Source organism: Mustelus asterias, chromosome 2 (assembly GCF_964213995.1).
Source record: "Mustelus asterias chromosome 2, sMusAst1.hap1.1, whole genome shotgun sequence".
NCBI lineage: Eukaryota > Metazoa > Chordata > Chondrichthyes > Carcharhiniformes > Triakidae > Mustelus > Mustelus asterias.
Window position 1 is genome coordinate 161811098 of NC_135802.1, and position 23096 is coordinate 161834193.

The 23096-nt window shown below is 44.7% G+C and overlaps 1 protein-coding gene across 3 annotated transcripts in view; it reads right to left on the minus strand.

Annotated features, from left to right (window-relative positions):
* Positions 1–23096, minus strand: part of LOC144504205 (cadherin-6-like) — a 172725-nt gene that overhangs the window by 62639 nt on the left and 86990 nt on the right. For 2 of the 3 annotated variants that reach the window (XM_078229316.1, XM_078229317.1), the window contains exons 4-6: positions 21041–21208; positions 17006–17193; positions 16659–16912 (exon numbers count right to left, since the gene is read on the minus strand). In XM_078229316.1, coding sequence (XP_078085442.1) covers positions 16659–16912; positions 17006–17193; positions 21041–21208 — 610 coding nt within the window. The remainder of the gene's footprint in view (positions 1–16658; positions 16913–17005; positions 17194–21040; positions 21209–23096) is intronic. The other variant, XM_078229318.1, reaches the window with a different exon arrangement.

Sequence of the window (23096 nt, forward strand, 5' to 3'; positions counted from 1 at the left end):
GTGAATGTGTGGGGTTGCGGAAGTAGGGCCAGGGTGGGATTGTGGTTGGTACAGACTCGATGGGCTGAATGGCGTCCTTCTGTACTGTAGGAATTCTATGATTCTTTAACCGATCGCCCAGTTCGCTGGGAAATTCGCACATGCGCACTGGCCCCCTCAGCAGTCTGATGCCAGCTTCTCTGACGGGATTAGGCCCCCCCCCCCCCCACCGGTGTCAATCCCCTCATGGCCTCTGTGATGTACAGAGTGCCGTAAATTCATTTTACTAAGCTCGCCCAAAAAAACGGGCAGGTAAAACTCCTGTTTTCCCACCTGTTGGACACTTCGTTCTTTATTTCAGAAATTCACGCCCCCTTACCTTTCAAACAGATCACTCGCCCCTCACCCCATTTCATTCTTAATACTAGCCTCAGCATTCATCACTTATCCAAATAATAACAACAGCAACTTGCATTCATATTGCACCTCTAATGGAGCAAAACATCCCCAAAACATTCACAGGAGCAAAACCATCTCAATTTCAGGACATCAGATTAAAGGTTTGGACAAAAGGGTGGATTTTAAGGAGTGTCTTAAGGGCAGGAGAGGTGGAGATGGGGTGTTTTAGAGAGGGAATTCCAGAGCTTATGGTTGAGGCATCTCAAAGCAGGGACAGCACAGTGGCACAGTGGTTAGTAAAGTTTATTTATTAGTCACAAGTAAGGCTTACATTAACAATGCAATGAAGTTACTGTGAAATTCCCCTAGTCGCCACACTCCAGTGCCTGTTCGGGTCAATGTACCAAACCAGCACATCTTTCAGACTGTGGGAGAAAACCGGAGCACCCGGAGGAAACCCACACAAACGGGGAGAACGTGCAAACTCCACACAGACAGTGACCCAAGCTGGGAATCGAACCCAGATCCCTGGCGCTGTGAGGCAGCAGTGCTAACCACTGTGCTACTGTGCCACCCATTGCTGCCTCACAGCGCCAGGGACCTGGGCTCGATTCCCAGCTTGGGTCACTATCTGTGTGGAGTCTGCATGTTCTCCTCATGTCTACATGGGTTTCCTCCGGGTGCTCCGGTTTCCTCCCATAGTCCGAAAGACGTGCTGATTAGGTGCATTGGCCTTGGTAAATTCTCCTTCAGTGTACCCGAACAGGCACCGGAGTGTGGTGACTAGTGGGCTGGAATTCTCTCACTCGCCACTGGAATTTTAGTTGGCCGGTTGTGGACAATGTGAAATCCCATTGACAGTCGGGTGGGAATTTCCGGCTTTTCGACCAGTGCGGCGGGAGAATTCCGCCCGGACATTTTCACAGTAACTTCATTGCAGTTGCTTACTTGTGACACTGATAAATAAACTTTAAGAAACTGTTTAAACCTATCACTAATGGTTGTGCCTTGCTGCAACTGAATGTCAGTTTGGTACACCTCCTCACACCGTCTAACAGTTTCCTAACCAAAGCTATTGATAAAGGAATAGAAAAATGAAACACCAGCCACTGTCGAGAGAACAATGTCAGCTACCTTTTGAAAAATTAAATAGAATTATCATTAACTTTAGCACCGATTTCTTCTGTTTAATTTTGACTAATTTCTTTTGTTGCCGGTGTTCATTTAAATTAATGTCGGTGCTGGGAAATTAGCTCAGGGTGTTTGCTGAGTGCGCACTGAGATTGAATTAACATCAATAAAGATATAATCACAAGGACATGAATGCTTCATCTTCAGTCTGTATCTGCCAATTCAGCTGTCTTGCACTATCAAGCTCAACAACTGTGTTCAGGCAGGAGTCCCCATTGGTGCCATCAGTACTCAGTGTTCAAATAAAACTTCATATCAGCAGCAAGGGAAAAACAAACAGCGGGACGTAAAGTTAATTGTTACAGTGTGCAGTTGTTTAATCTTACAGAAAACTTATTGGCGCAGAGCAGTGGCAATGTTACTCAGCTGCTCAATATCGGTTGTTCTTGAACCTTTATGACTTTGAAGTTGGGTTTTCCCAATATTACTGCATAAGTGCTTTTATTTGTATTTTGTTCGCTGTGTGAAATTCCTCTGCCGCTTATTTAACTTAAAATAAATGGGTTGCCATCTCTCTTACAACATCCCAAGTGGAGCCGATGGCCTGGTGGCATTATCACTGGACTATTGATCCAGAAAGAAAAGTGGAAAATCTCAGCAGGTCTGACAGCATCTGTGGAGAGAGAAAAGAGCCAACGTTTCCGGGGGGATTGCTGAGACTCTCCAGCGTTTTCTGTTTGAGATTCCAGCATCCACAGTGTTTTGCCTTTATATCAATCCAGAAACCCACCTCATGTTCTGGGGACCCGGGTTCGAATCCCGCCACGGCAGGTGGGGAATTTGAATTGAATAAAAAAATAAGGAATTAAAAATCGACTGATGACCATGGAACCATTGTCGATTGCTGAAAAAACCCATCTGGTTCACTAATGCCCTTTAGGGAAGGAAATCTGCCCTCCTTACCTGGTCTGGCCTACATGTGACTCCAGAGCCACAGCAATGAGGTGGACTCTCAACAGCCCTCAGAAATGGCTTAGCAAGACACTCAGTTGTCCAGAAGGCAGCACATCATCACCTTCTGAGGGGTGACTGGGATGGGCAGTAAATGCTGGCCAGCATGTCCCACGAATGAATAAAGAAAATGTTGTTTTTGGACAAAAAGATATTCAAAGCCAATGGTTAGAATGCCTGATATTGAGCAATTAGTGTGTCTTATCCAAGTCATATAGAATTTATATTGTAGTGTCACTGTCACGACTGATATATAAATAAGTACCAGTGCCTCTGGTGAAGTACTGTCTCAGTTGGAAAGCTAACGCCAGTGATGCAGTTTTCACAGTGTCTGAAAAATTGGCTGCCCTGAAAATGAAAATTGTGACTGGCATTGCTCTTGTGCTGTTCCGACAATCTGATTTCCAGGATTCTGCCATGGCAGCAAGAGAACTCTCCCCTTCAAGAAGATACTGAACAACTGCCCCAAACACATACATTACTACTTCCTGATACACAATTCCCACCAACAGATACAGATCTTGCACAAAGTGTAAGCACTTCGTACATCTTAATGCGAACACTAACACTTAGCGCTTCAGTTTCCAAGTTTTGCGCAGGCATCTTACCCAACATTGGAGGAGAAAAGAAGACATTCAGCCCCTTGAGCTTGTTCATAGAATCATAGAATCCCTGCAAAGCAGAAGGAGGCCATTCGGCCCCTCAAAACTGCACCAACTCTCTTACCCAGGCTCTCTTCCCCTTCCCCATAACCCCACACATTTACCATGACTAATCCATCTAACCTACAAATCTTGGGATACTAGGGGGAAATTTACCATGGCCAATCCAGCTAATCTGCACATCTTTGGACAGTGGGAGGAACCCGAAGCACCCGGAGGAAACCCACACGGATACGGGGAGAATGTGCAAACTCCACACAGACAATGACCCGAGGCCGGAACCGAATCCAGGTCCCTGGCACTGTGAGAGAGCAGTACTAACCACTATGCCACCGTGCCGTCCTCTGTCATTGTGCTGCCATTCAATTGGATCACGGCTGATTTGCACACTGGATAACTGGCCTAACAAAATTGAACTGACCTCAAGAGTTGAAAATCCACAGCAGTTTGGGGATGGAGGAGGGATTTAAGTTCCAGATGTTCACCATCATTCATGTAGCAAAACACTTGCTGATTTCGAGTAGGCAACACGATGGCAGGTGGAGTATAATGTGAGAAAATGTGAGGTAATTCACTTTGGTGGGACGAATAGAAAAGCGGAATATATTTTCAAAGGCACGGTAGCACAGTGGTTAGCACTGCTGCCTCACAGCGCCAGGGACCTGGGTTCGACTCACAGCTTGGGTCACTGTCTGTGTGGAGTTTGCACGTTCTCTCCGTGTCTGCGTGGGTTTCCTTTGGGTGCTCCAGTTTCCTCCCACAGTCCAAAGATCTGTGGGTTAAGTTGATTGGCCATGCTAAATTGACCCTTAGTTTCAGGGGGATTAGCTGGGTAAATGTGTGGGGTTATGGGAATAGGTGGGATTGTGATCTGTACAGACTTTTGGGCTGAATGGCCTCCTTCTATACTGTAGGTGTTCTATGGTGCTATGTTCTACGATTCTATGATTGAAACTTGTGAATGTTGATGGCCAGAGAGAGTTGGGTATGCAGGAACACAAAATGTTAGCGTGCAGGTACAGCAGCAATTAAGAAGGCAAATGGCATGTTGACCTTTATTGTAAGGGGACTGGAGTACAAGAATAACAAATTCTTGCTCCCATTGTACAGGGCTTTGCTGAGATCATACTGCATGCAGATTTGGTCTTCATATTGAAGGAACAATAGACTTGCATTGGAGGCATTACAGTGATAGTTCACTGGATTGGTCCCTGGGATAAGAGAGTTGTCCTATATTGAGTGGCTGGGTAAATTAGGTTTATATTCTTTGGACTTTAGAAGAATGAGAGGTGATCTCATTGAAACAGGCAAGATGATAAGGGATGGCACTGAGAGGATGTTTCTCCTGGCTGGGGAATCTAGAACATGTGGGGGCACAGTGCCAGGATAAAGGGGCAATCATCTACGGCTGAGATGACGAGAAATTTCTTACTCAAAGGGTTGTAAATCCAGAAGATTATGGATGTTCCATTATTGAGATAGACAAGTTTTTAGTTTCTTAGAATCAAAGTATTTTGGGAGTATGTGGGAAAGTGGAGTTGAAGCGAAGGATCAGCCTTGACTGTACTGAATAGTGGAGCAGGCTCGATGGGCTGAATGGTCTACCCCCTCCTCCAAGTCTTAAATTTTATGTTCTAATGTTCACCTTTCACTGATCACACTGTAAGTTTAAGATTATACCCCCTTGTTCTGTCAGCAGTGGAATTAGTTGTTCTCTGTCTATTTCAAAGAGCTTGATTAGATCACAGAATGATAGAATAGTGTCATAGAATCATTACAGCACAGAAGTGGGCCATTCGGCCCATTGCATCTGTGCCAGTTCTCTGCCACAGCAGCTCACCCATTCTAACTCACCTGCCTCTTCTCCATAGCTCTGTAAATATTTTCTCTTCAGATAATTATTTAATACCCCTTTTGAAAACCATGATTGAATCTGCCTCCCCCACACTCTCAAGAGAGTAAATTGCAAATCCTAACCACTCACTGTGAAAAATGTTTTGTCGCTGTTGCTTCTTAAGCCAGTCACCTTGACTTAATGTTCCCTGATTCTCAACTCTTCCTCCAGGACGAGCAGTTTCTCCTCACTTCCTCCGACCGGACCACAATATCAAATCTCTTCTCAACCTTCCCTTCTCCAAGAAGAACAATCCCAGCTTCTTCAATCCATCTACGGAATTGAAATTCCTCATCCCTGGAATCATTCTGGTGAATCTTTTCCATAGCCACTCTTAATGCCCTCACATCTTTCCTGGTGCCCAGAATTTTAATATTCCAATTGGATCACCCTCTCAATGGCTTAAACTCAAAAGGGGAACAACTTACGTTTATGCAAACTATTCTCATAAATTAAGCCATTGAAACTAAATATTAAAGACCAGCAACATTCTGCCAAGAGAACAAAGATGTTCTTGAAGGAACAGAACAATTAGTTACCAAAACAATGAGAGAAACCTGAAAATAAAGCAAGCTAACTCCGTTTCTCCCTCCACGGATGCAACCATTGTGCCACCGTGTGAAGGCGGAGAACATTCAGTTAACAATACCAGGGAGATAAGTTGGCATCATAATCGGACCGATTGCATTTGCTACACAATGTACACTGTGCATAGTGGTTAGCACTGCTGGCTCACAGCGTCGGGGACCCAGGTTCGATTCCCGGCTTGGGTGACTGTCTGTGTGGAGTCTGCATGTTCTCCCCGTGTCTGAGTGGGTTTCCTCCGGGTGCTCCGGTTTCCTCCCAGAGTCTGAAAAATGTACTGGTTCGATGCATTGGCCGTGCTAAATCCTCCCTCAGTGTACCCGAACAGGTGCCGGAGTGTGGCGACTAAGGGATTTTCACAGTAACTTCATTGCAATGTTAATGTAAGCCGACTTGTGACACTAATAAATAAACTTTAAAAATACCTAGCAACTAACAATGGTAACCGCCTGGAAACATAGAGATTTCTACCATCTGCTATAAGGGCAACTACCAGGCAAAAGTGAAAGAAAGGCTTGAATTTACTGACTAGCCGACAGACTGGGATAGGGATCATCAGCCAGTTTGCTGTCAAACAAGTTACTGATGCATTATCTCGCAGGACTGTTATTTTCAATTATTCTCACATGGAATACAAACAGTCCAATCTTATCAGATGTCATAAAAATCTTCGGGAGTCACTCATGAACTTTCCATGGCCATTGAGCCTCTGGAGACACAGTCTACATAAGTTGAAAGGGGTTTCGCCCCAGTACTGATGAATTGAATTCAGCCTGCCAGGGTGATCTTCTATATAAGGCTCTAGTTAATGACATCCTTGCACCAGCCAGGGACAGACCCAGAGTGTGGATGCAACAAAGCACCATCCAGGGTCATTATACAGCACACCACTCACATTTGAAACAAGTGCTCCAGATAGCTTGATGGATGAGGGCTGCTTTATAGTATGACTCCATCACAGTCTCCAAGATCATTATTATCTGTCACAAGCTCTACAACTTTCCAGTGCAGAGATGCATAATGAGAAGGAGGAAAGCTCTTTCAGCAATGACCATGGCAAAGTGAAGATAGTGGCCCAAGTGGATAGCGACAGGAACATCAATGCAGCCAAGAAGACTATTGTAGCACACGCTGATTCAAGAGATAATCAGCAGGAGTACTAATGGCTAAACACAAGTGATTTCAAGTCCACTCCATTACACCAACTATCAAAGCCTGTCCTGTGAATGCTGATACCATATTCATTAGCAGCCAGAAACTCCCTGATCAATGATCAGGTAAAATGGAAACCAATTTATCACATTATTCCATGTGGTTTTACTGTTTTGTCCCGGTGTTTGTCCCAGATAGTGAAAACGTACAATCTGCAACTCTTTGCTCTTAAACGGCTACCACTAAATCTGCCATCTTTTCCTGTCTATTTCTAGCCCCACCTGCCAATAATTGCATTGGGACAATGCCACAGGTTGTATTGGCACGACAGACAGGCACTCTTTCCCTGGTCACACTGATGGGCTTCTCCCTGGAATGTTTGATCTATTGAAACCTCATTGTTTTCTCTGCTGATTCCTCAAGCTCACTGTCTAACTCATGGCAGTTTGATCCCGCTGTGTTGGTGCTTGCAACAGATGGTGTGAATAACGCCAAGTCCTGCGGGGGTGCCGTTGGCGTCTGTTCCCACCGCAGGTCTACGAGACCGATAAGAGGAACTTCATGTTACAAATGCAAGAGCAATACCTTGAAACTGTGTCTGTGTGTACACTGTATCTAGAATTATGCTTCAATATGTCAGTGAATAAGTGTGCGAGTGTGTTAGTTACATTAATAAGTAATTGGTTTTCTATTTGATGTTTATATTGATGCGCTGAGTTAGACTGAACCTTGGTTGATTATTGACAACACTTTGCCTTACCAAAGCCTCTCCCACCAGTCTATAGTTTCCATCAGCTACCTTACCCAAACTGCCCCAATGGTGACATGGCCCTTATCACCAAATCACACCTCACACCCCATTTGACATCTTTTCCTTGCCTTCTTTCACCCCTGTTGCCTCTTCTTTAAAACCCTACACCCACCTCCCCCCACAAAGCCTTACCTAATTTCTCCCTGAGCCATTCTCCCTCTTCTCCTCTGTACTCTCAATGATTCCTAATCTCCAACTCAACTCCACGTACCCTCCCTTCTCCAGATTTACTGTCTACCTGCTCTCCCTAAACCTCTCCATCTATGTGAATGGTCCTAAGTCCCACATCCCGACCCTTCCCCAGTGATCCTGCAGAGTTTTCCTCTTCAGGTACTTCTCCAATTCCTTTTTGAAAGCCACAATGTGAATCTGCCTCCACCACAGGCTCAGGCAGCGCATTCCAGATCCCAAAAAATCACTGCATCAAGAGATTTTCCTTTGGTTCTTTTACCAGTCATCTTGAATTCATGCCCTCTGGACGTTGCCCCATCTACCGACAGGAACAATTTCTCTCTATCTACTCTGTCTTCTAGAACCCCACACGATTCTGAACACTTTTTTTTCAAGATCATGAAAGATCTCATTGTTAATTGTATAAATTATGGTTGGGTCTACAGGTGGGGAGTATTCATTGGATAATGTGCACATATCAAGGGACATGATGGTGATGTAGTTGTAATACCACTGGACTAACAATCCAGGGGCTCAGGATAATCCTCGAGGAACTGGGAAGCACCTATCTTGAGGAACGAGGCCTTCTTCAATTGGTAAGTGCTGCAGGGCATTATCAAAACTAAGCATCTTAATTTACCTTGCATTTTCATTGCAGTTTTTGTTTTCTGTTACTGTGATCCTGTACTTAATTTGTTAATTAAGTTGACTCAAAAGTGTGCAAGGGACACTTATTAACATTAGTGTAGAGTTGGGAGCTATTCATTTGTAATGTCACACTTTGTGAATGTATCTATAAATGAGTAGAGATTGATCCTCATTCGCCAACTAGCTGCAAGAAGCTTAACACTTCCTGTCTCGTGACTCTTCATGTCTTCCTGGTTGCCTGGTTCCCAGAAGGATCTTGAGAGAGCTGCTACAAACTCTCAGCTGGGAAATGCTTCATGACTCAACAAGGTTCATGCAGAGCAAGGACAAAACATATAAATAGAAACAACAGGGTTACAAAAGAGAACACCACGAGATGGAAATGCTGGCATTGGACAGTAAGAGGTCTCACAACACCAGGTTAAAGTCCAACAGATTTATCTGGAATCACGAGCTTTCGGAGCTCTCCTCCTTCATCATGTGAGTAGAGGTAGATTCACAAACACGGCATATACAGACAAAGACAAGATCTTCACTAAAGAATTCTTACTAAAAGGAAAAAAAAGGAGGCAATCACTGAGCCATAGATTTCAGTCAAATGTAGCCAAACTCTATTTAAGAGTCTTTGAAAGTGATGTTGACCTATGTTTGGGCCATTGATTTACCCTTCATTGAAAATCGCCAGTGTGACAGAGAGTGATTTTGATGAATTGTTATAAAAGAAAAATACTGCAGGTACTGGAAGTCTGAAATAAAAGCAGAAAATACTGGATAAACTCAGCAGGTCTGGCGGCATCTGTGAAGACAGAAACAGAGTTAACATTTTGAGTTCATATGACTTCTTCAGAGCTAAAGAGGGGTAGAAATTAATCAATTATATAGCGGGAGAGAGTTGGAGGATGTGGAGCAGAATAGAAGGTCAGGATAGATCGGAGCTAAGGAAGGATTGACAAAGATGTCATGGACACAAGACAAAGAGGGTGTTAATGGTAGTGTTAAGGACTAAAGAAGGTGCTGGTGCATAAAGGCAAGATAGAAGGTGTCAATAGGAGAATAAAGGTCAGTGCTCTGTGAAAGCAAAACCTAAGAACAAGTGACAGATGGCACAGTGAGGGAGAGAGAATTTATATTGAGACAAACAAAAAAGGGTCATGATGGAGGAGAAAAGGTCACAGTCTAAAGCTGATGAACTCAATGTTCAGGCCTTGGACAGTGAGGAGGGGGGTGGGAGGAGGTAAAGGGGCAGGTATTGTACCTTCCGCGATTGCATGGGAAAGTGCTGTGGGAAGGGGGTGAAGTATTAGGGGTGATGGAGGAGTGGGCCAAAGTGTCACTGAGGGAGTGGTCCCTGTGGAATGCTGACATGGGGGGTGAGGGGAAGATGTGTTGAGTCGTGGCATAGTGCTGGAGTTGGCGGAAATGGTGGAGGATGATCCTTTGAATGCAGAGGGTGGTGGGGTGAAAAGTGAGGACTAGGATGAACCTATCATAGTTCTGGGAGGGAGGGGAGGGGTGAAGTCAGGGGTGCAGGTGATGGATTGGATACAGTTGTGCGCGCTGTCAACTACGATCGTGAGGCCAGGATCCAGGGAGGGGGGGGGGGGGTGGGGGGCTGGTGGGGGGAGAGAAAGTGTCTGAGAGTTGGCACTCAGACTTTGTGACGCAAAGGTCAGTGCACCAGACAACAACAGCACCCTTGTCAATCAGTTTAATCACAAAGTCAGGCTTAAAAGCATCTGGACACCAGAATAAGGAAGTGGGCACAAAGTTGGTTAAACAAGAGAGGACTCATCAGATTTGGAGGAGGGGTTACTCCAGAGGTTTCACGATGGATTTACACCGTAACGTTTAGACTATATTTGATGTGCCTTGTTCACCATGGCCATGCTAAATTGCCCCTTAGTGTCCAAAAGATATGCAAGTTAGGTGGATTGGCCATGATCAATACGCAGGCATGATGTGGAGATGCCGGCATTGGACTGGGGTGGGCACAGTAAGAAGTCTCACAACACCAGGTTAAAGTCCAACAGGTTTATTTGGAATCACGAGCTTTCGGAGCGCTGCTTCTTCCTCAGGTGACTATGCAGTGTCATGGGGATAGGGTGGGGGAGTGGGCTGAGGTAGAGTGCACTTTCGGAAGGTTGGTGCATACTCGATGGGCTGAATGGCCTTCTTCTGCACTGTAAGGATTCTATGGATTCACTTCTGGTCTGTGTTTACAGCCGTGTACACGAATGGCTTCAGTCATCTGCACTTGGGAAAATTGTTGATGTGGAGGGCTGGTCAAAAGCGCACTGGCATTCGACGGGCAGGACTGCAAGATCCTGGCGGCGGGCGGGGCTGGAAAATGTCAGCCATGACGAATGCACTGATTGAACTGTGGCAGCGGGGCCGTCTATCCTGGCTGAATCTTTCTTGTCAGAAGCAGTCCTGTTCAAAAATTAAGTCAGGATTTGTTTGATGGCTGGCAGTGTGCTTTGAGGTGCTAATGCAAGTGGATCAGCAGACGATGGAAGATAGAAGATAAATTATTCTGATTGCTGAGCTATTACAGCACCATCCTTTCAGAAGGATTTCATTAGTGAGGCAGCAAAGCCCACACAAGGTGTGAGAGCTGACTTAAAATGCTTGGATGTAAACGGAAATGATTCCCATGGCGCCAAATTACAACTCAAGTTATTCAGCTTTACTTTAGTCCAGAGGTCTGAATTCCCCAATTTGCAAATGCCTGCAATTCCTCTACAACTTCTTAAGGAGCCAACAAAAAAAAAACCCAACTAATCCATGAGTTTTACTGCTTATTAAAAGTTGTGGAAGGATTATGTTCCAATAACATGTATTTCAACTCCTCAGGGACTGGTTCTGTTTCGATTGTTTTAAGTACGATACTTCAGTGAAATGTTGCTCATGCATATTATTCTCCCGGTAAATAAATCTGACAATGTGTGTTAGCCTGTAACATTCATAAAATATGGCAGCTTTCGAGTAAGGAGAATTTTAAAAAAATTATTAGTGTCACAAGTAGGCTTACATTAACATTGCAATGAAGTTACTGTGAAAATCCCCCAGTCACCACACTCCGGCACCTGTTCAGGAGAATTTAGCATGGCCAATGCAGCTAACCAGCACGTCTTTCTGACTGTGGGAGGAAACCAAAGCACCCAGAGGAAGCCCACACAGACATGGTTCCACAGAAGACTAAGGAAATTTGGCATGTCAGCTGCGACTCTCATCAACTTTTACAGATGCACCATAGAAAGCATTCTTTTTGGTTGGATCACAGCTTGGTATGGCTCCTGCTCTGCCCAAGGCCGCAAGGAACTACAAAAGGTCGTGAATGTAGCCCAATCCATCACGCAAACCAGCCTCCCATCTATTGACTCTGTCTCTGGTGAGACCACATTTGGAGTATTGTGTGCAGTTCTGGTCACCTCACTATAGGAAGGATGTGGAAGCGCTGGAAAGAGTGCAGGGGAGATTTACCAGGATGCTGCCTGGTTTGGAGGGTAGGTCTTATGAGGAAAGGTTGCGGGAGCTAGGGCTGTTCTCTCTGGAGCGGAGGAGGCTGAGGGGAGACTTAATAGAGGTTTATAAAATGATGAAGGGGATAGATAGAGTGAACGTTCAAAGACTATTTCCTCGGGTGGATGGAGCTATTACAAGGGGGCATAACTATAGGGTTCGTGGTGGGAGATACAGGAAGGATATCAGAGGTAGGTTCTTTATGCAGAGAGTGGTTGGGGTGTGGAATGGACTGCCTGCAGTGATAGTGCAGTCAGACACTTTAGGAACATTTAAGCGGTTATTGGATAGGCACATGGAGCACACCAGGATGATAGGGAGTGGGATAGCTTGATCTTGGTTTCAGAGAAAGCTCGGCACAACATCGTGGGCCGAAGGGCCTGTTCTGTGCTGTACTGTTCTATGTTCTATGTTCTACACTTCCCACTGCCTTGGCAAAGCAACCAGCATAATTAAGGACCCCATACATCCCGGACATTCTCTCTTCCACCTTCTTCCGTCGGGGAAAAGATACAAAAGTCTGAGGTCACGTACCAACCGACTCAAGAACAGCTTCTTCCCTGCTGCTGTCAGACTTTTGAATGGACTTACCTTGCATTAAGTTGATCTTTCTCTACACCCTAGCTATGACTGTAACACTACATTCTGCACCCTCTCCTTTCCTTCTCTATGAACGGTATGCTTTGTCTGTATAGTATGCAAGAAACAATACTTTTCACTCTATGTTAATACATGTGACAATAATAAATCAAATCAAATCAAAAATGGGAAGAACGTAGAGGCTGATAACATAATTTAAAGGTGATAGTTAATTCTGGTCTTGCTTTCTCAATCACGTTACACACACAGGCGCAACTTTTGTTTTATAGCAGCTTGTTGCCCTTGTGAAAACTGTGTTTTTGCTGTAGATCCATGAAAAGGTCACCATCACCTGGAGGGTCCCCTCCAAGTCACTCACCATCCTGACTTGGAAAAACATTGGCCATTCCTTCACTGTCACTGGGTCAAAATCCTGGAACTTGTTGCCTAACAGCACTGTGGGCGTACCTACACCACAAGGACTGCAGTGTTTCAGGAAGGCAGTTCACCACCATCTTCTCAAGGGTAATTAGGGGCGGGCAACAAATGTTGGCCTCGCCAGCGAGGCTCACATCTCACATAAAAAATCAGTACGAGGAGAAATGAAATGAAATGAATGAATGAACGTCGTCAAAGTCCCAGAGGACCATAGATTGCTCTCCCCTTTTTGAGAGAGAGAGAGAGAGTTGACTGGTGATGATTTAACCTGAGGTTCACCACACCTCGGGCGAGGGGCAAGGTTGAGAAGGATGGATAACCTCAGCTGGTACAGGAATTGAACCTACGCCTCTGGTGTCGCTCTGTATCACAAACCAGCTGAGGGAAAATGCCTACACCAACACATTAATTCAAATGCAAAAACCTCTAATGGTTACATTCAATATTATGCCTCTTCTCAGTGCTCCATGTGCGCTGGTGATGTTATATAATATCATAGTACTTACATCACAGAGAGATGGGAGGCGATGGTCTGGTGGTATTATCACTCGACTATTCATCCAGAAACTCAGCGAATTTTCTGAGGACCTGGATTCAAATCCTGCCACGGCAGATGGTGAAATTTGAATTCAATAAAAAATACCTGGAATTAAGAATCTACTGATGACCATGAAACCATTGTAGGAAAAACCCACCTGGTTCATGAATGTCCGTCAGGGCAGGAAATCTGCCGTCCTTACCCGGTCTGGCCTATATGTGACTCCAGAGCCACTGCAATGTGGTTGACTTTCAATTGCCATTGGGCAACTAGGGATGGGCAATAAATGCTGGCCAGCCAGTGATGCCCATGTCCCATAAATGAATGAAAAAAAGGTCATGATTTATGTTCCACCCTTTGAACCCCATTAACATATCCTTCCATTCCTTTCTCCGTAACGTGTTTATTTGCATCACTTTACATTTATTTTTGATAGCGTCTCCCTCATTCAATCGCACAGTGCCCATGTCTTATTCAATAGAAAGGCTTTTTTCAATTTTATTCTTTTAATTTTGGCCGGAGTTCTGTGATGAATTTCCAGACATGGAGCTACATATGTGAGCAGACATATTGGAAATCAAAGCACAGAGGCCATTCGGCCCAGTGGTATTTTCTATCCAAAGTTTGCTGTGTACATGCAATGGCCAAGGATTTCTGGCCGTTCCCACGGGCGGGATCTTCCAGTCCTGCAAATGGTAACCCCACTCCACGGGGCAGAGGGTGAAAACAACGAGAACGGCACGGTAGCGGCACGGTAGCACAGTGGTTAGCACTGCTGCTTCACAGCTCCAGGGTCCCAGGTTCGATTCCCAGCTCGGGTCACTGTCTGTGTGGAGTTTGCACATTCTCCTCGTGTCTGCGTGGGTTTCCTCCGGGTGCTCCGGTTTCCTCCCACAGTCCAAAGATGTGCGGGTTAGGTTGATTGGCCAGGTTAAAAATTGCCCCTTAGAGTCCTGAGATGCGTAGGTTAGTGGGATTAGTGGGTAAAATATGTGGGGGTAGGGCCTGGGTGGGATTGTGGTCGGTGCAGACTCGATGGGCCGAATGGCCTCCTTCTGCACTGTAGGGTTTCTATGATTTCTATGATGATAAGAAACCCCATTGACAGTGACGGGACTGGAAGATCCCACTGCCAATGGCGGGCTGCCTCCACGAAACACACCACGGGGTGGGTGGAAAATTCCACCTAATGTGTTGACACATGATACAAATTAAAATTCTGGAATTCTAGAAACCAGGCTATGATTGCAGAGTGGACCATTTTCCCTGAAGAAGACAAAAAGTGTGTCACGATTTCATATCAAGCACTCAGGAATGTAAGTAATAAAACATTTCATGTATACTTAATCCATGATTAAATAAAGATCATGGAAAAAAAGATCGACTTCCTTGTAGGAATTAGACAAACACGCTCCTTACTTATATTTTCAATTTAAAAATACTTTGTGTACAAAGTCGTTTTTGAAAGCCTGATTTGGTTTCCCCACGTAAGGAATTCTTCCATGTTCTGTGGATATTAATTGGCAAGAGGCTCATTTACAGTTCTGTGTACGGTTCTGGTCACCCTATTATAGAAAGGATATTATTAAACTAGAAAGAGTGCAGAAAAGATTTACTAGAATGCTACCGGGATTTGATGATTTGAGTTATAAGGAGAGGCTGGGTAGACTGGGACTTTTTTCTCTGGAGCGGAGGAGGCTGAGGGGTGATCTTACAGAGGTCTATAAAATAATGAGGGGCATAGATCAGCTCGATACTCAATATCTTTTCCGAAAGTTAGGGGAGTCTAAAACTAGAGGGGATAGGTTCAAGGTGAGAGGGGAGAGATACAAAAGGGTCCAGAGGGGCAATTTTTTCACACAGAGGGTGGTGAGTGTCTGGAACAAGCTGCCAGAGGTAGTAGTAGGGTACAATTTTGTCTTTTAAAAAGCATTTAGACAGTTACATGGGTAAGATGGGTATAGAGGGATATGGGCCAAATGCGGGCAATTGGGACTAGCTTAGGGTTTTTAAAAAAAGGGCGGCATGGATAAGTTGGGCCGAAGGGCCTGTTTCAATGCTGTAAACCTCTATGAATCTATGACTCTATTTCTCTGTTTCATACAGGGAAATATCCACCCTTTAATCCTTGGCTGCTGCTTTATATTTTATTTCTTGCGAAAATGATACAATTCACAATGAGATAATATGGAAAAACGATGATATGTTAAAACCATGGACATTAGAGCCAAGAAGATTTGAATACTGAATAGGGTGCAAATAAAATCAATCGCCATTTTTCGGATGCGTTGTTGAATTGAGGATCCACCTGCCTGCTCAGGTGGGTGTGAAAGATCCCGTGACACCATTATGTCCTGGTCAATATTTATCCACATCAGAGGAGCAGATTATTTGTGTCAGTATCACATTGCTGTTTTTGGGAGCTTGCTGCGTTTTAAAAATTCATTTGTGGGACACGGGCGTCGCTGGCAGACGCGTAGTTGCCCGAGGACAGTTGAGAGTCAACCACATTGCTGTGGCTCTGGAGTCACATGTAGGCCAGACCGGGTAAGGACAACAGATTTCCTTCCCTAAAAGACATTAGTGAACCAGATGGGTTTTTCGACAATGGTTTCATGGTCATCAGTAATTCCAGATATTTTTTATTGAATTCAAATTCCACCATCTGCCGTAGCTGGATTCGACCCCGGGTACCCAGAACATTAGCTGTGTTTGTGGATTAATAATCTAGAGATAATACCACTAGGCCATCGGCTCCCCTTGTGTTTCCTACATTACAACAGTAATGGTGCTTCATTGGCTGTAAAGCGCTCCGAGGCATGTGGAGCTCATGAAAAACGCTACCTAAATACAAGACTTTCTTTTAGCTATTACGCAGAGCTAATGGTGCTTTGCTGTCTTTCAGAATTAGTTTTGAAGTGCACACAGATGTGGAGCAATGCTTGGATTCTGGAGGCTTACTTGTATGAGTGCCACGTTCTGAATATAGCAGCTATGATGCTTGAGTTTCCATGTACAAACTTTACAGAGCAGCAGTTAGTTCGAGGCGGAAATGTAAATGAAGCAATTATACAAATGCAACGTTTTATAATGCTATAATGTGGACAGCCTCTACTCTGTCAAGAGGATAAAGCTTACCTAACCAAACTGTGAGATGCGTCAGGATCTTGTGCTGTTATGGTATCTATGATAGTCCCCACATCAATGTCTTCATATACGTCTAACATGTAAAAGGGTCGACTGAACACTGGGGGCTCATCCACATCCTCAACTATAATCCTCACGGTGGCTGTGTCCTTGTACGGACCCTGGTTAAGGAATCGAGAGTCAAGGTGACTGTTCAGTGCTTCTACCTTTAAGATATAGTTTTTCTTGCTCTCATAGTCCAACATCTGAGGTAGAAGAACAAAGCATTGGTTAATCTGATTGCATGAAACAAAATGGAAAGGTTCTAGAAGAAAGTAAGCTATTGACTATGTCTGCACCTTTTTCACGAGGACAACACCTTCTTGTGTAGCCTCATCTGTGATGATGTCAAACATATTCATCCCATCACCGTCAATGATACGATAAGTTATTTCTGCATTTTCTCCAATATCGGCATCGTAAGCTTTAATTCTGCCCACAGCAGAACCTTCTCGTGAAGACTCCTTGACACTCATTTGGTATACACCTGCAAGAATAAGAAATTCTCTCAGCTATGGTCAGATGGCTGGACATTACTTTGGATGACACTCCAGTAAAACTCAACCAGAACTGTGTGAGCCAGGGCTTCTCAATGAATGGATGGCTTACTTTGAAACGTACATTCAATCAAATGTAACACCGTGTCCAATTCTCCACAAGGACGTGGTGGCTTTTGAGAGGGTACAGAAAAGGTTTACCAGGATGTTACCTGCCTGGTATGGAGGGTATTAGCTATGAGGAGAGATTGAATAAACTGGGATTGTTCTCCCTGGAAAGACGGAGGCTGAGGGGGGCCACCTGATAGAAGTTTATAAAATTATGAGGGGTATGGATAAGGTGAAAAGTTGGAAGCCTTTTCCCAGGGCAGAAATGATAATCACAAGAGGGCACAAGGTAAGGGAGGAAAGGTTCAGTGGAGATGTGCAGAGGAAGGTTTTTACACAGAGGGTGGTGGGGGCCTGGAATGCGCTGCCATGTGAGGTGGTTGAGGCAGATACGTGAGCGACATTTAAGACTTATCTGGATAGGCAGATGAACAGGCGGGGAATAGAGAGATACAGGCAGTTGGTCTAGATAGGACAACATGATCGGTGCAGACTTGGAGGGATGAAGGGCCTATTCCTGTGCTGTACTGTTCTTTGTTCTTTGTAAAGTTTCATTAACGCATACAGTAGCCCAATGAGAAATTTAACCAAGCGTCGAGAAAGCCTAACATATGTGCAGGAGCAAACGTTTATCTTTTCTTCCGCACCGTAAGCATTGCAAGAAGTTGGATGGGTCTGGTACACATCAGGTTTGCAAACACAAGTTGGATTTGGTATGAAGGAATCATTTCACTAATCAATAGAATGCATGATCTAATCCACTCTGCTGCAATTCTTTATTGTTAGTCATTGGCTGGAATTTTCTCGGCACGCCTGCTCTGATTCTGGGGGCGGGCAAGGCTCGGAGAACGGTATTTTCCCTTGGTCTCAGGCGGGATCGTACGAACCTTGGGCAGTTGTCCCGGTAAAATTCCGCCTATTGTGGGTCTTTTTTAAATGTTATCAATTTTTTAAAAATCATCTTGTGATGTGAAGATCATCCTGAGGAGATGATGGTGGGTCTTCCTCTGTAGATGTTTGATGCAACTGTGTGACTTGCTAAACCACTGAAGTTTAAATATTAAACACCAATGAGACTGTGTCTAGTTGGCAATAAGACCAACTATATTAATGAAGCAGTGTGGATTTTACAACAAGCTGACAGTTTATTTTCAATACGGAGAAATGACTCCTTCTATCAACTTCTTATTTTTTATCATTGTTGTGGATCTTAGATGAGGTTATTTATGGTCTGGATTCACAGGTACTGCTGGAGGCAAGGTAAACCTTTTATTGAACGTTATATTAACATTGCAGGCTTGGCCCAAGGCTATACATAGAATGATCTCTCTTGGAGTCATAGTCATAGAGTCACACACTGCAGCAAAGACCCTTTGGCCTATCGAGTCTGCACCAACAATAGCTACCATTAAAGTCACATGGATCCCATTTCCCTGCACTTGTTCCATATCCTTGAATATTATGATATTTCAAGCGCTCATCCAAATATTTTTTAATGGTTTTAAGGTTTCCGGCCTCCAATACCTTCTCAGGCGGTGCATTCCAGATTCCCACCACCCTCTGAGTGAAAAAGCTCCCTCTGGACCTCCTGTCCCTTACCTTAAAACTATGTCCTCTCAAGATTGGCCCCTCAACCAAGAGGAACAGCTGCTCCCTACTCACCCTGTCCATACACTTCATAATCTTATTCACCTCAATCATGTCCTTCTCAGCCTTCTCTGCTCCAGAGAAAACAATCCAAGCCTATCTAGTCTCTCCTTATATCTCAAATGCTCCATCCCAGGCAATGTCCTGGTGAACCTCCTCTCTAGCCCCTCTAGTGCAATCACATCCTTCCTCTTTGTCATGTGATCTTACTTCACTGATGATATAGACATCAATTTATATGTGTAATATAGAAACATAGAAGATAGGAGCAGGAGGAGGCCATTCGGCCCTTCGAGCCTGCTCCGCCATTCATCACAATCATGGCTGATCATCCAACTCAATAGTCTAATCCTGCTTTCTACCCATAACCTTTGATACCATTCACCCCAAATGCTATATCCAGCCGCCTCTTGAATACATTCAATGTTTTGGCATTAACTACTTCCTGTGGTAATGAATTCCACAGGCTCAGCACTCTTTGGGTGAAGAAATGTCTCCTCATCTCCGTTCTAAATGGTCTATCCTGACTCCTCAGACTGTGACCCCTGGTTCTGGACTTCCCCCACCATCGGGAACATCATAGAAAATGATAGAAACCCTACAGTGCAGAAGGAGGCCATTCGGCCCATCGAGTCTGCACCGACCACAATCGCACCCAGGCCCTACCCCCATATCCCTATATATTTACCCGCTAATCCCTCTAACCTTCGCATCTCAGGACTCTAAGGGGCAATTTTTAAGCATGGCCAATCAACCTAACCCGCACATCTTTGGGCTGTGGGAGGAAACCGGAGCACCCGGAGGAAACCCACGCAGACACGAGGAGAATGTGCAAACTCCACACAGACAGTGACCCAAGCCGGGAATCGAACCCAGGTCCCTGGAGCTGTGAAGCAGCAGTGCTAACCACTGTGCTACCATGCCGCCCTGCATCTACCCTGTCTGGTCCTATTAGGATTTTATGAGTCTCTATGAGATCCCCCCTCATTCGTCTGAACTCCAGGGCGGCACGGTAGCACAGTGGTTAGCACTGCTGCTTCACAGCTCCAGGGTCCCGGGTTCGATTCCCGGCTCAGGTCACTGTTTGTGTGGAGTTTGCACATTCTCCTCGTGTCTGCGTGGGTTTCCTCCGGGTGCTCCGGTTTCCTCCCACAGTCCAAAGATGTGCGGGTTAGGTTGATTGGCCAGGTTAAAAATTGCCCCTTAGAGTCCTGGGATGTGTAGGTTAGAGGGATGAGCAGGTAAATATGTGGGGGTAGGGCCTGGGTGGGATTGTGGTCGGTGCAGACTCGATGGGCCGAATGGCCTCCTTCTGCACTGTAGGGTTTCTAAAAAAAAAACAATCCTCACCTAATCAATCTCTCCTCATACATAGTCCCGCCACCCCTGGAATCATTACCCCTTATATTATATTATCTCTTTGTGTGAGACCTAGCTATACTTTCAAAAGGTCTGTTCCTCCACAATGCCCTTGGTAAGATGTGACCTGATGAAAATACCATATCCACATTACCAGAAACCATTTGCTGAGACCTTTATCCTTTTTAACCAGAGACCTATTTCTGTAGTTTTCAATAAATTTCTCGGACCCCAGACAGCCATTTCTTACAGTTGGACTTATTCCCAGCCCCAAGAATTCTAAAACTGGAAAACAAATATATTATCATGATCCATAAATAAATCATCCCAACAACAGAATACTTCTTAGATTATATATAAAGTGTCAATACTTGCAAATTCTTTCAATAATCTAAAATAATAGGTCAATAGGCATGCCAAATGTACAACGCTCTTGGACATGAATGTTGGATGTGATTTGTGTGGGTAATTAATAAACTATGGATTTAATATTTTGAGTGCTCTTTGCTTTTAATCCGATTTATGTAAATCTCACAAAAGAAAGTATTTCTATGTTGGAAAGGAATATTATCAGAGCAGCAACCGTCACGACTGTGTGGACACCAGGCTCATTTGGACTAAAAGGCAATGGTGATCGAATACGATTATGCCTTTATTCATCAATGCCACACACTTACAAACTATCGTTTCAAATTTTGCAATAAAGCATTAAATATGACTCACTTTGAGGAAATCTGGGAGGATTGTCGTTGACATCGGTGAGGGTGATGTTTACAGATGTTGTGCCAGATAATCCTCCCATCTGCCCACCCATGTCCTTAGCCTGGATGATCACTTGATACTGCTCCTTTGCTTCTCTGTCCATGTTGAGTAAAGCTGTCCGAATAATACCTAGAATAGCACACAGAAACAAATCAATCGGGGTTGCAGGGTATTAATAAAGCAGCAGACAAGAACATTTTTCATATTCTTGGGAGATTTTGCTCTTGTTCAATCACCGAGCACTGAGTCAGCTTCTTATTTTGTCCAGGAAATTACAAACAGCTCTCTAATAATTACTCACCCATGGCATGGTACAAGTCAATAACATGTTAGCTTAACCAGCAAAAAACTAGTTCCCAGAAGTACAATTGGTAACTTTGCTGATTCGTGTGAAACTGTGCATTGTAAAGAGCACAATTTCTGATTCTGTTGCATACGTTTATCTCATCCAAACTGATGTTGGATGTTTGAGATTTTTTTTTATTCGTTCATGGGATGTGGGCGTCGCTGGCTGGGACAGCATACATTGTCTATCCCTGCGGGCATTTAAGAATCAACCACATTGCTGTGGATCCGGAGTCACATGTAGGCCAGACCGGGTAAGGACGGCAGATTTCCTTCCCTAAAGGACATTAGTGAACCAGATGGGTTTTTCCGACAATCAACAATGGTTTCATGGTCATCATTCCAAATCTTTATTAAATTCAAATTTTGCCATTTGCCGTGGAGGGATTTGAACCGGGTCCTCAGAGCATTGCCCTGGGTCTCTGGATTATGAGTCCAGTGACAATATCACTGTGCCACCTCCTGCCCCCAAATTGATTGATCTCAGTGTTACTGGGCTAGGTGTGAGGAATACATTTCCTATTGCTGATGACCAGCCAAGGTTGATGCTGGTAAAACCAAACGTGGTTACCCAGGAAGGGCGGGAGAAGGTTGACTATGACACTGCATCAGTCAATGATGCTGACACTCAGATAGAAAAGCGTGAAGACTGCATGCAGTGCGCGCCACAGAAAAACTAGAATTGCTTTGCCTGTGATTCCCCAGTCATTCAGGGGCTGAATAAAATATTCCTTGATGTAGGTGAGAGCGGTAACTTGGTGCAACATGATTAATAAAACTCAAAATGGATTTACCACAAAATAACTGAACATTTCTTTAGCATCATGTCACCACTTATGAATAACCCGATTTTAAATTACTTTAAAAATTATACCAAACTATTTATTAGAGCCGGGGGGGGGGGCCTCTGGGGATCTCCATTGGGGAGGGTGGGGCTTCCCTGTGTCCTCGCAGAGTGGGGTGGGGGTGACAAGTGGTGGTTGCCCGTGTACAAGTAGTGGGAGGCAAGGTTGCCTGTGTGCATGAGGGTGGGGAGTCTGTGCGTGTGTGTGTGTGGTGGGGGGAGTCTGTTTTTTTCTTAAATTGGGATTCCCACGCTGCCAGTTTCTTTCCTAACCCCCCAGTGTGATGGTGTGAACCAGGCCTCCATTTCCGTTTTGGCAGTGAGTGCTGCAGCCAATCTTCTCGCCTGAGGCCGCAGTCTGCGCAAAAATGGGAACATTCCACCCACTGGCCTGAATTTTACCCCCTCGCTCGGGCAAGGTTCATCAAATCCCACCCGAGGCCAATGGAGAATTCCGTTCTGCGAACCTCGCCCGCCCCAATTCCGGGACGGGTGAGGTGGTAAAATTCTGGCCACTGTGTCCACACTGGCCAAACCAGAGTTATCCAACCTAATCCCATTTTCCAGATCTAGGTCTGTAGCTCTGTATGTTACAATACTTGAAGTGCAGATCCAAGTATTTTTAAATGCGGTGAGGGTTCTTGCGCTTCCTATCCTTCCAGTAGCAGCAGTGTGTACTAGCTACAAGATGCACTGCAGCAATTCACCAAAAATCCTTAGACAGCACCTTCCAAAACCACAACCACTTCCATCTAGAAGGACAAGTGTAGCAGATATCTGGGAACACCACCACCTGCAAGTTCCCCTCCAAGCCACTCACCATTCTGA